The sequence below is a fragment of the Platalea leucorodia genome (assembly GCF_965183815.1).
Source record: "Platalea leucorodia genome assembly, chromosome: 12".
Taxonomy (NCBI): Eukaryota; Metazoa; Chordata; class Aves; order Pelecaniformes; family Threskiornithidae; genus Platalea; species Platalea leucorodia.
Genome location: NC_138834.1, coordinates 3,560,103 through 3,572,652, shown reverse-complemented (window position 1 = coordinate 3,572,652; position 12,550 = coordinate 3,560,103). Strand labels below are relative to the sequence as shown.

The 12,550-nt window shown below is 37.7% G+C and overlaps 1 protein-coding gene across 4 annotated transcripts in view; it reads left to right on the top strand.

The window, feature by feature from the left end:
* Positions 1-5,250, top strand: part of SFSWAP (splicing factor SWAP) — a 51,476-nt gene extending 46,226 nt beyond the window's left edge. For all 4 annotated transcript variants that reach the window (XM_082325220.1, XM_082325221.1, XM_082325223.1 and 1 more), the window contains 3 exons: positions 1,677-1,847; positions 2,438-2,510; positions 4,834-5,250. In XM_082325220.1, the coding sequence (XP_082181346.1) occupies positions 1,677-1,847; positions 2,438-2,510; positions 4,834-4,899 (310 nt within the window). In that variant the 3' untranslated portion in view covers positions 4,900-5,250. The remainder of the gene's footprint in view (positions 1-1,676; positions 1,848-2,437; positions 2,511-4,833) is intronic.
* The last annotated feature ends 7,300 nt before the right edge of the window (positions 5,251-12,550 follow it).

Sequence of the window (12,550 nt, the reverse complement as noted above, 5' to 3'; positions counted from 1 at the left end):
TTTAATCTGATTGCAGTGAATTACTTTCCACAGAGAATATGCATAGTTCTTTAATGCTAGCCTTTGGACCTAGAAAAATATTTTAAAAATAAGCCTAGTTTTAGCAAATGGGCTGTTCTAAAAATAGAAAATTGATAGACACATTGATTCAGCTGTTATGGTGTTTGTTCATCATAATCTGAGATGAAAAATACTGAAAAAGCTTACTGTAAAATATTATTCTTGCGTGATGAATGTTTGCTGAGGTTTTCAAGTTAAGTATGAAATATGTTCACAGCTTGATTACATTATGATGTTTTAAGAAACTGAGCAATTACAGTCCCTAATTAGCTAATCAAGGAATAACTGACTTTGTAGCTGATGTTTTTTGTATAGTTGTGAAAATGTTAGAGGCCAGTAGAGCTGTGGGGTTTTTCTTCTGCCACTTAATGATTATTTATGCAAGAAAAACATAAGGAGGTTTTTCAATTTTAAGTCTTGAATGTTAAATTCTATATAAAAATCAAATATTTGTATGATAAATTCTAAGCATCAGAGGTGTACAGTATTTATATGGGAATTTAATATGTTATAGTGTAGGTGCTTTTAAAGTAGCAAGTTTCCAAGAAAATCAAAATAAAGGAACTGATAATGTGATATTTAAAAGATGGCTCAAAGTTGTACAGTGCTTTAAGATGTTCTAGAAGCATCAACAACATTCTTCTGAATTGACTTGTAGCAGTGCATGCTAGAGAGAGATGCCTATGATGAGGTATTGCCTAACTCTAATTAAGGCATTGCTCTAGTAATTCTAATTACAGTAACATCAATACTGGTATGTAAATCATACAGACATAAATTCATAACCATGTATAAAGATTTTGATAGTTCCGTCTCTAGTGTATTACTAATTGAATTCTCTTTGAGCTTAATATTGCATATGAGGAGGCTACCTCTGTTTTCCCCTTCTGTCAATAGTGAACACAGCAGGTACCCACAAGTCCTTTGTTCCAGCTCTCATAGTGACACATTTGTGTATCGAATTTCCAAGTCATAAACAGTTTGCACTTAAAACATGTTGCTAGGTCTAGGTTTGTTTGAGTGGCATACGAGAGCTTGTTTACAATTTTGAGCCTGCAGTTTGTTGTGTTATAGATTGGATCACAAGGAAAGGGGTAATTTCTTTTAAAAGCAAACAAACAAACCATGGATTTGCCTTGTAGATCTTTTGCGTAGCTATGATTCCATGGTTTGTTCATTTGTGAGCTAGGAAAATTGTAAGGGATATAAACTCCTACATTTCTCATTATATTCTCAGCGTCTGATGTTGTTTGGGAAGGAACTTTCCTCTAGCAAAGTTATTCTGCAAATCTCCAGTGAAAGACTTTTTATTGTCATCCTTCAAACTGTGAGATACTGGCCAGTAATTCCTGTGTACCCATAATGCAGCATTCCAAGTGAGAACCTCAGGAACTCATAGTTGCCTAATGTAATGTGTTAAAAAGAGCTTCTGAGAAAGTATTTTGCACGGCCATAGAAGTGCAGTATTGGGGTAAGATGCTAATGCTTGCTGAATGCATGAGAGGTGTCCAGTGGAAGAGGGCTACATAAGCTTTTAGAAGTGTGAAAAGTAGCTTCAACTGAGCTAGTGTAATATTGCTTTAAATATCCTTCAATAAAATATTTTCTTCTCGCAGAAGTCCCCATGAAAAGAAGAAGAAGAGGAGGTCTAGATCACGTACCAAGTCCAAAGCTAGGTCTCCTTCACCATCCATGTCACCAGGCAAACCATCCACACACAAAAATTCTGTACATTCAACTAGCGTCTCTCCTGTGGAGAGCAGGGAATCCAGCCAGGAACGCTCCAGGTAACGTGCTCTTTTACTGTAGTACTGCAGTGCTGATGTCTCTTGACTGTGAGTGTGTCGTTTGACCTAACTTGTATGGTGAGGAGCTCTGTGTGTGTGTCATGTGTGCGTATTAAAAGTAGAAGATACTGGGAGGACAGCACTACGCGCATCAGTCTAATGAAGACGTTGGACCTCTGTTGCCTACTGGAGTAAACATCTCGACATACTCTTACAGTAAAACTGGTGCAGAAAATTCTGCAGCCTAATTCTAAGTTAGAAATTGGAAACTCGCTGAATGGGATAACCCTTTGAGGCAGAAATTTAAGAGTGGTTTGAATTGTAATGTGTGTGCAGGATTCATAATTAAATTATTTCTACAGAATATAGAACAGTCCTGTTAAAAATTCCTAGGCTGTTGTTCATATTTCACTGTATCAGTTGTACAAGTGACTCTTCTGACTGTGACTTATCATGGATTCTAGTTGAACGAGAGAAATGTTGACTAACATATGAGAGACTTGCACAGTAAAACCCAAAATCGTGATGGTGTGTGAAATGCATTTTTAAAACATTTACTATATATTTCTGATTCTAATTTTACTTTTTAGGGGAGTTTCTCAGGAAAAAGATGGCCAAATCTCTTCAGCAATTGTGTCTTCAGTGCAGAGTAAAATCACTCAGGTACAAATAAACAAATTCAGAGTATGTTGCCTAATTAAGTGTATCCATCCTATAGTTTTCTTCTCTTACTACCTTGTACAATTCTGAGCTTTGTATATGATGTGGAGACATGCTCATTGTCATTCTTAATCTGTTTGCTTATGAGAAAAACAATTTTGTTGCTTGTCTAGCTACTGTCCTTTCAAGTTTAATCAAGCCTCTAAAGAGGAAGCTAAATTTATTATGCTGCAGTATATCCGCTGTTAAGATACAAAAGTCCACATTATGCCACAACACCCCAGTTACCAATAGCAGATATTACTGAGAGCCCATCTTACCATGTAGTGCTCTTAACAAGTTCCGTGGAAGAAAGAAGGAAGGAGAAATACCTTGGCAAAGGCTAAGTTTGTAGTGTTGGCAGTAGAGGAAAAATATGTCCTCTTGCAAACTGAAGTCAGTGTGTGCTTTGCATTAAGCAGTATCTTCTACTCACCCTTGTTGCTGTTTATGCCTCTGAACTATTGTTGTTATGATTTTGTTGATATATTCAAGTTTGCTGTGAATCATGGCATATCAGGTATGTGCCTCTATATGCTGTGCAATAATCTAAATGCATCCAACTTCCCTAACGCAGTTTTAAGATACCGAACCTTCATCAAAATAATTCCATCCCTTTTTTAAAAGCTACTGCATGGTATCACTCTTTAAAATTTTTAATTTCACTCATCCTCTTAGAGTCTTCATGCATATTTAACTTTCTTTCAATTGAATATGCCAAGTTTAGAGAAGGAAAGCTCTTAGTTATACTTTGGAAAATTTACAATATGAAATCAGAGTTGCTTTTTATATTCTCTTTTTTTTTTTTTCAATGAATAGATTATTCTTTCAATAAATTAATAACGTTCAAAGATTTAGTTCTGCTAGGGAAATAGTGGTAGTTGGGGATTAATATTAGTAGACTAGTACTTTACATACCATATTTGACCCGTTTTCGATGAGAAACCCAAACCAAGAATATTCAGGAAAATAGAAAATAGCAAGTATAGGCCCCAGAGAAAGAAAATGGAGTATTAATGCCATAGCACTTCTTAGGCTACCAAACAAATGCATGGAAATTACTGGTATGAGAAAAAGATATGAACTACGTCATGGGCTTCAAAGTAGAGTAAACATCCCACCCTTTAAAAACATACTCCCTTCAGACAAAGGTAATTGTTTAATGCATTTCTTGGGTTAAATATTGCTTATGGCATAGCATTTTCTAGTTTAATATGAGTCTGCTTGCTTGAAGTGCAGCTGTAAAAGGGCGAAAGATTGCTATATTAAAATACAGTTCTTAGTTACTATTTGCAAAAAGTAAAAAAGAGGAATGAAACTTCTGTGAATGTGCAAGATATTTCCCAACATAGATTAGTTTAGCATCTTTTTATCTTTAAGGGCCCAAAGAAATGTAATTTACCTAATTATTAGCAAGATTATTTTGCTGCCAGTGTGCTGGCTGACCCTGACCAATTCAGTATCTTTTCTCATTCAGTTCCTTCCATCTGTAAAGTGCAATAATGATGCTGAATTCCCCTATGAAGTGTTTTGAGAGTTTCAGATTTAAAATGCTTTAAAAGAACTAAGGATTTTAATTCATTTATATTGCATTTGTGAAGAAATGTTTTAAGTAATTTAATTCATTCTGATACACACTTATTATTTTGTGATCATTTTTTACGACCCAATTATTCGATGCTGTTTACATGAAATTTCATTTCCTTTTGTAATGCTGTTCCCACTGGATACTCAGACAAGACTCAGAGTTGCTATTTGGTTTCAGAACAGTCTTAATGTTTCCGTCATCCTGTCATATATGAAAATGCCGCTGCTATGTAAATTTTTGGTTCAGGTTTACAAAGCAAACCAAAAAAGCTTTCTGTTATAGAGTAATCGTAAGCACTCTCTTCTTACCAGCTCTCTCTCTCTTTTTTCTCCCCCCCCCCCCCCCCCCCCCAAACCTTCGGTGCTTAGTAGTTTTGTGTTTATTACAGTTTTTGTGAAGATACGGTCACAGTTTCTTTCCATTTCAGTTGACGTGATTCGTGTGCTTTGTTGTATGGAAACTGCTCTACATGTTGCAGAGCACTTTGTAGCATTGTGACTTCAGTCACTGTCATAGGAACTTTCTCCGAATTATTTCACTCATTTAGCCTAGGGACTGTTAATATCTGATGATCATGAATCTAAGTATTCTATACGACTGGAGCACAAGCTAACGCTTCATGCAGGTTTTTGCAATCACATGCTTTAGCTCTGTTCAAAGCCCAGACACATCTGATCATTTTCCTTTTATTTTCTACAGGATCTTATGGCCAAAGTGAGAGCAATGCTTGCAGCTTCCAAAAACATACAAACCAGTGCCTCCTGAGACCTGTTGAACTGACCATCAAGAAATTGTGTGAAAAAGAACAATATAAAAAAAACTGCCTCATCTCAAATGTACAGCTGAGCTTAGCTCACTTGGTTCACAACTCGTCTAATATTGCCAGAACTTGAGGAGCTAAAACCTATCTTTCTGTACAGAAGCGTCTCCTTGAAATTTCATTAAACTTTTTCAGCCAGAATATCTTTGGGAAGTTTTTGGTTTTTGTAAATTGATTTTTTGACTAATTCTTCAGTAACATTTTATGATCAGCAGTCTATATGTGTATATTTGTAAATACCATGTTTCTGTGAAAGAAGTATTACACAATAATAAAGAAGGAAACATCTTTCATTAGCTAGAGTTTTTGTGGAGTCCTTAATTGTTTGCGGTTGACTTTTGTTACAAATTTAATTTTCTTTAGTACTTTCTGCTTTTTAAAATAACAACTGTCTAGCCTGCCTGACCACCATAAGATGAGAAATACTTTTTATCTTCCTTCATGCACAGAACGATCTAAGAAGAATGCTTGTTTGCTTGGATGTTAGTAGTGAACGGGTTTTGGACAAGGGATGTGATTTGCTGTCCATCATTTAGAAAGGTCTCTGAGCCTCCATTTGAGGAGTTGACCCTTTGAAGTCAATAACTAATGGTCAGTAGCCCCTTTGTCTTAATGTGCCTTGTTCTCTCCAGTTAGCTACAGAAGAGAGAGTATATTTTTGTGGTCATTCAACGGGCATACTTTACAGAAATCCAGCACTCTTCTGATTTAACAACTTTTGTACGGTTGAGAAGGATGCTTACTGACTTATGTTTTACTGACATATACCAGTTAACACTTTTCAGAAAGCTTGTGGCCTCAGTATAATTGCACGTTTGTTTATTATACATTCTTGTACACTGAGATTGTTTAATTTTTTAATTTAAATATTCTTAAAATGAGTACAAAAAGGCATGTGTGAATTTTTTCCCCAAGGCTGCTTTAACTATGAGGTTTTGTAAGAGTTGGTGTATTCAAAAGGTGCCCTTATTGGCAGTTATCTGATTCTATAACAAGCGGAAGCAGGGCTTTTAATGACCCCTGAAAAACTCTGTGATCTATAATCAGAAAGACTGTGGTTGTAGTGACTCATGTCCTAATTTTCTCAAATTTTATAGAGAGTAGGTGGAGGTTGGAGATGGATTAGAGAAATTAATGTGGTAAAGTTTACACTTACTCACAGACTAGCTGGTAAGTTAACTACATAGAACTACACAGATTAATAACTCCAATGCAAAATCTTTTTGTTCAAAGCAAGGGGAGGAGAAGCAATGCGTTGATATAACTCAAGCTTTGAGTAACGTGGTGGTCAAAATGGTAGTTGGTATGTCACTTGCTGGTGCTCACTTGGAATGACAGAACAATATTAAAATTATTGGAATCCACTGGAAACAATAATCAATCAGGTTTCTTTTCAATTTTGGGCCAGTAATAATTAGCAGAGTTTACACCCCTACAAACAATATAAAATGCTGTGTCTGATACAGAGAAATTTCATTGTGCACATAAATTGTGATGAAACAGAGCCATCTGAATGGTAGTGTAGAATCACGTTATCCACCATTTACTTAATTATTTCAAAGTTATTTGTAACGGTTTGACTAGGACAAAAATAACTTTCAACCAGTGCGAGAGAGAACTTTTTCTCTGTACGTGTTGATGAAACAGTACTAGTAGAGACAGATAAAAAAGGACATAAAGTAAATTTCCTAGGCAGCTGTTGTAGATTGTTGTGCAGTGTTAAATTTACAGCAGCTTTATTTTTTTTCCTCTGAAATGGAGTTAAAAGTCTCACCATGGTTAAATAATTGGCAGCTTGGATGCCAGTTGTTTGTCATGTAATAGGAAAAAAGCCCAACTCTGATAAAATAGACTGGGCAGCTTGTTTTGCTGCTGCTTTGCAGATTTATTCTCTTTGGGAAGGTTGTTGCTTTAATGACTTCTTAAAATATTTTCCCTCCCTGTGAGCAAGTCTTTTTTTTTTTTTTTTCCTCCTTTTTTTTTTTTCTTTCTTATTCCCTTTTGTGGTATGAAGTGAGATGGAGCGTTTAGCTCCAGGAAAATTTAGATTAAACTGCATTTTTATACACTCTTTATTGTTTACTGAGGCTTGTTTGCATTTAGCACTCTCTCATGGGTAGTTGTATTCTCCAGAATTTAAAAAGTAGTAGTGTTTTTATTGTGTTATTTTTTCTCTTTCCAACCAGAATGGACATTTTCACCATATTAAAGGGGCTTGAACTGCTTTACCAGAATAATTCCTTTGTATGTATTCACATTTAGAACTTGATGCTGTTTTTTTGGTCTGTCTTAACGGGCACTAGCTGTATTGTAACTGCTTGTAAATACAGCACTGAGCTTGCGATACATTCAGAACAATTTCTGGTGTCCTGATATATCAGGAGAATGTGTAACCAGTATCAGGAAAGCGTCTGAAGATCTTCAAACTGGAAAATTTTCAAATTTCTATTTTCCAGCTACGGATTTTCAGTGCAACCCCTGGAAGAGACCTCTCTGTGGACCCAGTTGTAGGACCCTGCTGAAGCACCTGGGACCACAGGCAGCAGGTCTGGGATGTGCAGAAAAGGGGAACCAGACTGCATCTCCCACCCCACCTCCCGTCCACGAAAACGGTACGTACTCCATTCCTTGTGATGTGGCCACGCACCAAGGGGCCTAAAGAGGCCCCGTATCACCTGGCTCTATTGCCAAAATCTTGTTTCTGTTGGGAAATACATGAGGTTGCTACAACGGGGAGTTAAGAAACTGGGAGAGCTTCAGTTGTTAGAAGGTGGGCTTTGAGGAGTCATGAGGAAGGCACGGTGGTAGCTCTGGGTTGTCAGCAGCTAGTTTTAGTTTTTCAAATTTCTCAGTTTTGTGGAAACTATAACGTGAGATTGCTTTGCTTTAAATTTGGTCAAATACAGTAATTTAAGCAACTCTTTAGCTGTAGGTACTTTGAATTATTTCCTCTGCGTGTGTGTAACAAACCAGAAGGACTTGGAATATTAACGCTAGCTTCCCAAAGCGTTTTGAAAGGGCCTTTTTGTCTGGAATGTGCTAGCCAGTCTTCCCTTGTTGTCTTAGGAGTTCCAGATAGTAGTTTTGAAGATAATTTTTTTTTAATTGTCAGTTTATACAACACAATTTTATTCTCTCTGTATTCGTGCAGAGTAGCCTTCTCTCAAAAAAAAAAAATTTCCACTGACAGAAAGGCAGTAGGAGCTGCTCAAGAGGCATCAGTTTTTTCTCTGTGGAGATTCAGGTTCAACTCAGATATCAAACAAATGCTTAATTAAATACTGAAAATACTTTGTTAAGTTTTGAACCACTAAATCATTTGCAGACTTGGGTATTTGTAGGTGTTATAGACATACTTCCTCGGTGATGGATAGCTTTATGAAACAAAGCTAATAGGACAAAGGCATTGCTACAGTAAAGGTAGTGTGTAGCCTTAAGTTCTCCACCTTTCTTTGTCAAAGGGAAGTGAAATAGGTAAGTGTTAGGTGCTTGTATACATCTATCCTCCAATCTCTGTTACCGGTTTCCTTCAGAGCGTATTTCTCAGTACAGACTTCATCAGCTTTGCTCGGTCTGCCCATCTAGGTATCATCTTCATATTCCAAGAGGTGGGTTTGTAATAACTTGTATTAAAGATGCTCTAATTTGAATTAATTAGATGTGTTGAACAGCTTCCTGCTTGGCTCTGCAGTCAGCTGGTGGGTAGCCTGTTAATTATAAAAAAGTTAAAAACATTTGGTCATCTCAGTATATACTTTTTGGTTTTCTACAGGTGAAGAGACCTTGCTTCCACTTGCAGGGCAGCCTGTATCGAACAGAGTTAATGGTTTGGCATTGAACAATTTGGCTCTGTCAAGAAGCTGATGGCCATTGAGATGTATCTGTGCTCTCTTGGCATTGATCGTGATTTCACATCTGTTGTCACTTGTAACTCTTTGTATCATAACATTTTGTTTGACACCAATTACTTCAGAACGTACGCTTTCTCGCTTGTAAACTTCATGCATTACAGACAATCAAAACCATACTCTCCATTTTTCAATGAGGCAACAAATGATAACATTTAGAATGCATGTTTTCGTGGATTTAAGGCAATGTCTATTATCTTTTGTGAAGAAATTTCGTTGGGAAATACTATTTAATTAAATTTCTATTTAATTAAATTGCATTTATCATCTATTCCTCTTCTCCCATCCCTACCCAGTAACTAATTATATGAAGCAAAGAAGTAAAAGACCTGTTGATTGAGGTTAGTAAAATGCTAAAGCATCTTCTTTACTAATTTTTCTTTTGCTTCATGATCTGAAAGCATAACATCCTTATTTTCATCTCATAAATTAACTTGGCTATAACTTTATGAGAATTTGTTTTAAATTCTCCTAAATGCAGCTCTTAAAAGTTGAAAGCTCAGTGTTTGAATTTTTTTCTGTTGTGATTTAAATGTGAACATGTTCTGAATATTTTGTTTTGCTTTTAGACAGATCCTTTCAGCACCAAAAGTGTAGTTCGGTTGAGTATTACATATAAGAGGAAAGGCTTTATTGGAGCAGTTGGTTGGAAACTAATACCTGCCTGCATGCTGATTAGGTTTCAGTCTTTCTGGTGGCCAGCTGGTGTAGTATTGCTTTTGTTATTCTGTTTGAACCATCGAAGGATTCTTGATAATTCTTGATGCAAAGCATGTCTTTGATTTTTACCTTAATTTTCCCTGCTCTGGATTACACAGGAGGTGAATATAGGTACAGAAATACCCTACTGGATTTTGTATAATCTTAAAGCAAGTCCTGACTGTTTATAACAAATCAACTTTTACCTTCCAGTGAACTTGAACCTTCCATGGCATTAATTTAATATCTTTAATTTGAATGAAGATGATAATCTCTTGGCAACAATTAATCCTGAACATGCAGCATGACAAACATTATAAAAAGCTCTGCCAGACTATTTAAAAAGCGATGGTGATAATCTGCCATTTCTGGACCACTGCCATACTCTCCTCGGGCGACGTGCTATGACTTGGTTTTTCTGATAAGGACAAAATGGCTGCGCATCTAGATGCATGCTGACAAACTCATTTTTCTCTTTAGACTGAGCATTAAACTGTTGATCTCTAAATAGAAAGTGTGATGACTTCTTGATGATATTTGACAGTGTTATAAATACAGCTGCCTGGTAGGGCAAGAGAAATCCCAGTATGCAAGACTGGACAAGGGCAGATGCCGACTTCCCCAGACAACATAAAGTGGCAGATACGATACGTTACTTCAGTGAAACTGGCGTAATTTGGGGATCCAAGCTTTTCCTTGTCCTTTTTCTTGTAAAATAAATGCTAAGGATGTGTTCTTCCAGGGAGAAGTCCCGTATGTGCTCATATTTCCTCTGTTAAAAAGTAGGAAAATTTGCTTGTTAAAATGCAATCCAAAGATGTTTATCTGCAACTTTATTTATTAGGATATGGTAGCCTTGGTGATTGTAGGACTGTTTGTTAAATTATTGCTCTTGCTTCTTATAACAGCTTTTTTCCTTCAGAAATGCCAAAGCTTGAAAACAACTAACCTTAACTCTGATCAAGAAAGAGGTCAGAGGGTTTGGCATCACAAGGAAGGAAACAAAAGTAATCTGTAATCTCTGCTCCTCCTTTCTGAAGCTCTAATAATCTAATTCATTTTCCAAGGAAAAATGGAAAGGAAAAATTCATTTCATAAGGACTGGTGAAAAGATGAGTATTTTTCCACCTTGAGTTGAGTAAGTGTGAGAAGATATCTCAGCCTTAAGCTATTGAGACAATCAAAAGTACACTGTATACAGGTCTTTCAGTGTCCCAGCTTATGCACAGTGAAGATCATAAATCACCAAGTACAGCGATTAAAAAAAGTGGTGGGATGGGTGAAGCCTGTGTTAAAATGGCATGTTACAGTCCATTTTCAGTAAGCTGTCTATGCTGCAAGTTAGAAAGTTATATGACCTTGACCTCCCCTAGAAACCTTCTCCCAGTGAATACTCAACACAGAGTGAAAAGGCAACTACTCCAGGGGTGTGTTTCTGGCAGGAAACCTCTTATTCCCTTGGATTCTTATGGTAAAATATGTGGGATTTAAGTGTGATGGTATAATAATGACAGACAGAGGAATAAAGGTTCTTTAGATGCCCCAATCTATTGTTTTATATTCCCAGAACAAAACATTTCATGTATTTGCATAATAAGAAGCCACCAGTTTTCTCAGTTGAATCATGAATTGTGAAAGCCTTTGAGTTTGTAAGTTAATAGTTTTCTCAGAATTGCCATTGCAAAGAGAGAATAGACGATCATTATTCTTTTGTGCGGGTCCCTTATCTGTTTGGGTTCACACTGTCCCTGTGAGTTGTACTGCAATTTATCAGTGGGAAGATATTTCCAGCTCATTTGTGTTCTCTCTGTCAGGGCCCTGAATGCAGTAATAGACCTTAATGGTCCTGACGAGCCTCGCATGGGACCTTCACCCACAGCCTCTGACCGAGGACTACGTTTCAGCTCGGCGCCTTCGCTCTCTGCTAAGCTGGTTGTAGGTACGTCCATCTCCAGGTCCATCACAGCTATGCCCGCGCCTGACTACGGACCCTGTTGACCTGGACCTTGACCCACAGGCTGACTTCCCGGCTTGACCTCGGAGCTGCCGTGCCTGGGCCTGCCCTGCTCACTTGGGTACCGTGGGGCTGTGCCCGGGCTGGTGAGGTCCCTGCCCTGCCATCTGCGTTATCATGCTGAGCTCCCAGCTCCTGTCCTTTGGGGAGCAGTTGGCCCTCACTGCTCCCTGGCTCGCATTGCTCAAGTCAAACTCACTGGCTGTTGTCGTTGTCCAGGGAGGTTGTGGAGTCTCCATTGCTGGAGACGGTCAAAACCTGACTGCACATGATCCTAGGCACCCTGTTCATCTTCCAGATGAGAGGAACTCTGGAGGTCTCTGCCAACCTCAGCTATTCTGTGGTTCACGTTTGCTAACACTCCAAGACTGGCTATCTTAATCAGGATGGAAACGACCAGTTTTGCCTCCACTCTGCATAGTCTAGGTGAAGCTGTGTCTCTGGAACAGCTTTGCAGAGGTATATTAAGTCCAAAGGTGAATGCTCTCCGTCTTACTACAACAGGCAATAGAAATTGTCTCAAAGACTGAAAGAAGCCAGTATACTAAAGTACCTTTTATTGAACTCCTTCCCCTTCATAAAAGATACATTTAAAAGTATGGTAATATGCTATGCGATCTGGGAAACCTCATAGCTGAACATTGGCAGCTTCATGATACAATTAAAACACTCTCTGAACCCGCCATCCCATTGCCAAAAACTTCCTCTGCTTTAAACCTTTGTACATCACATAACGATTTGTCTTCAGCTGCATCTTCTGTTCGTGCTTCTTGAATGGGCGTAAGCTTGTCTGATGTTTTTTAATCAGGAAATGGGAGAAATTGACAGCCTCAAGCTGTCATTGCGCACAAAAACATTATGAGACGTATATCCTATTAATCCTGCAGAAGGAGGACGTTAAATTCCTGCTGTTCGTAATCTCCTGTTGGAACCAATATTGGCTAATGACTTTAATGGTATCGCACTTGGCAAAAA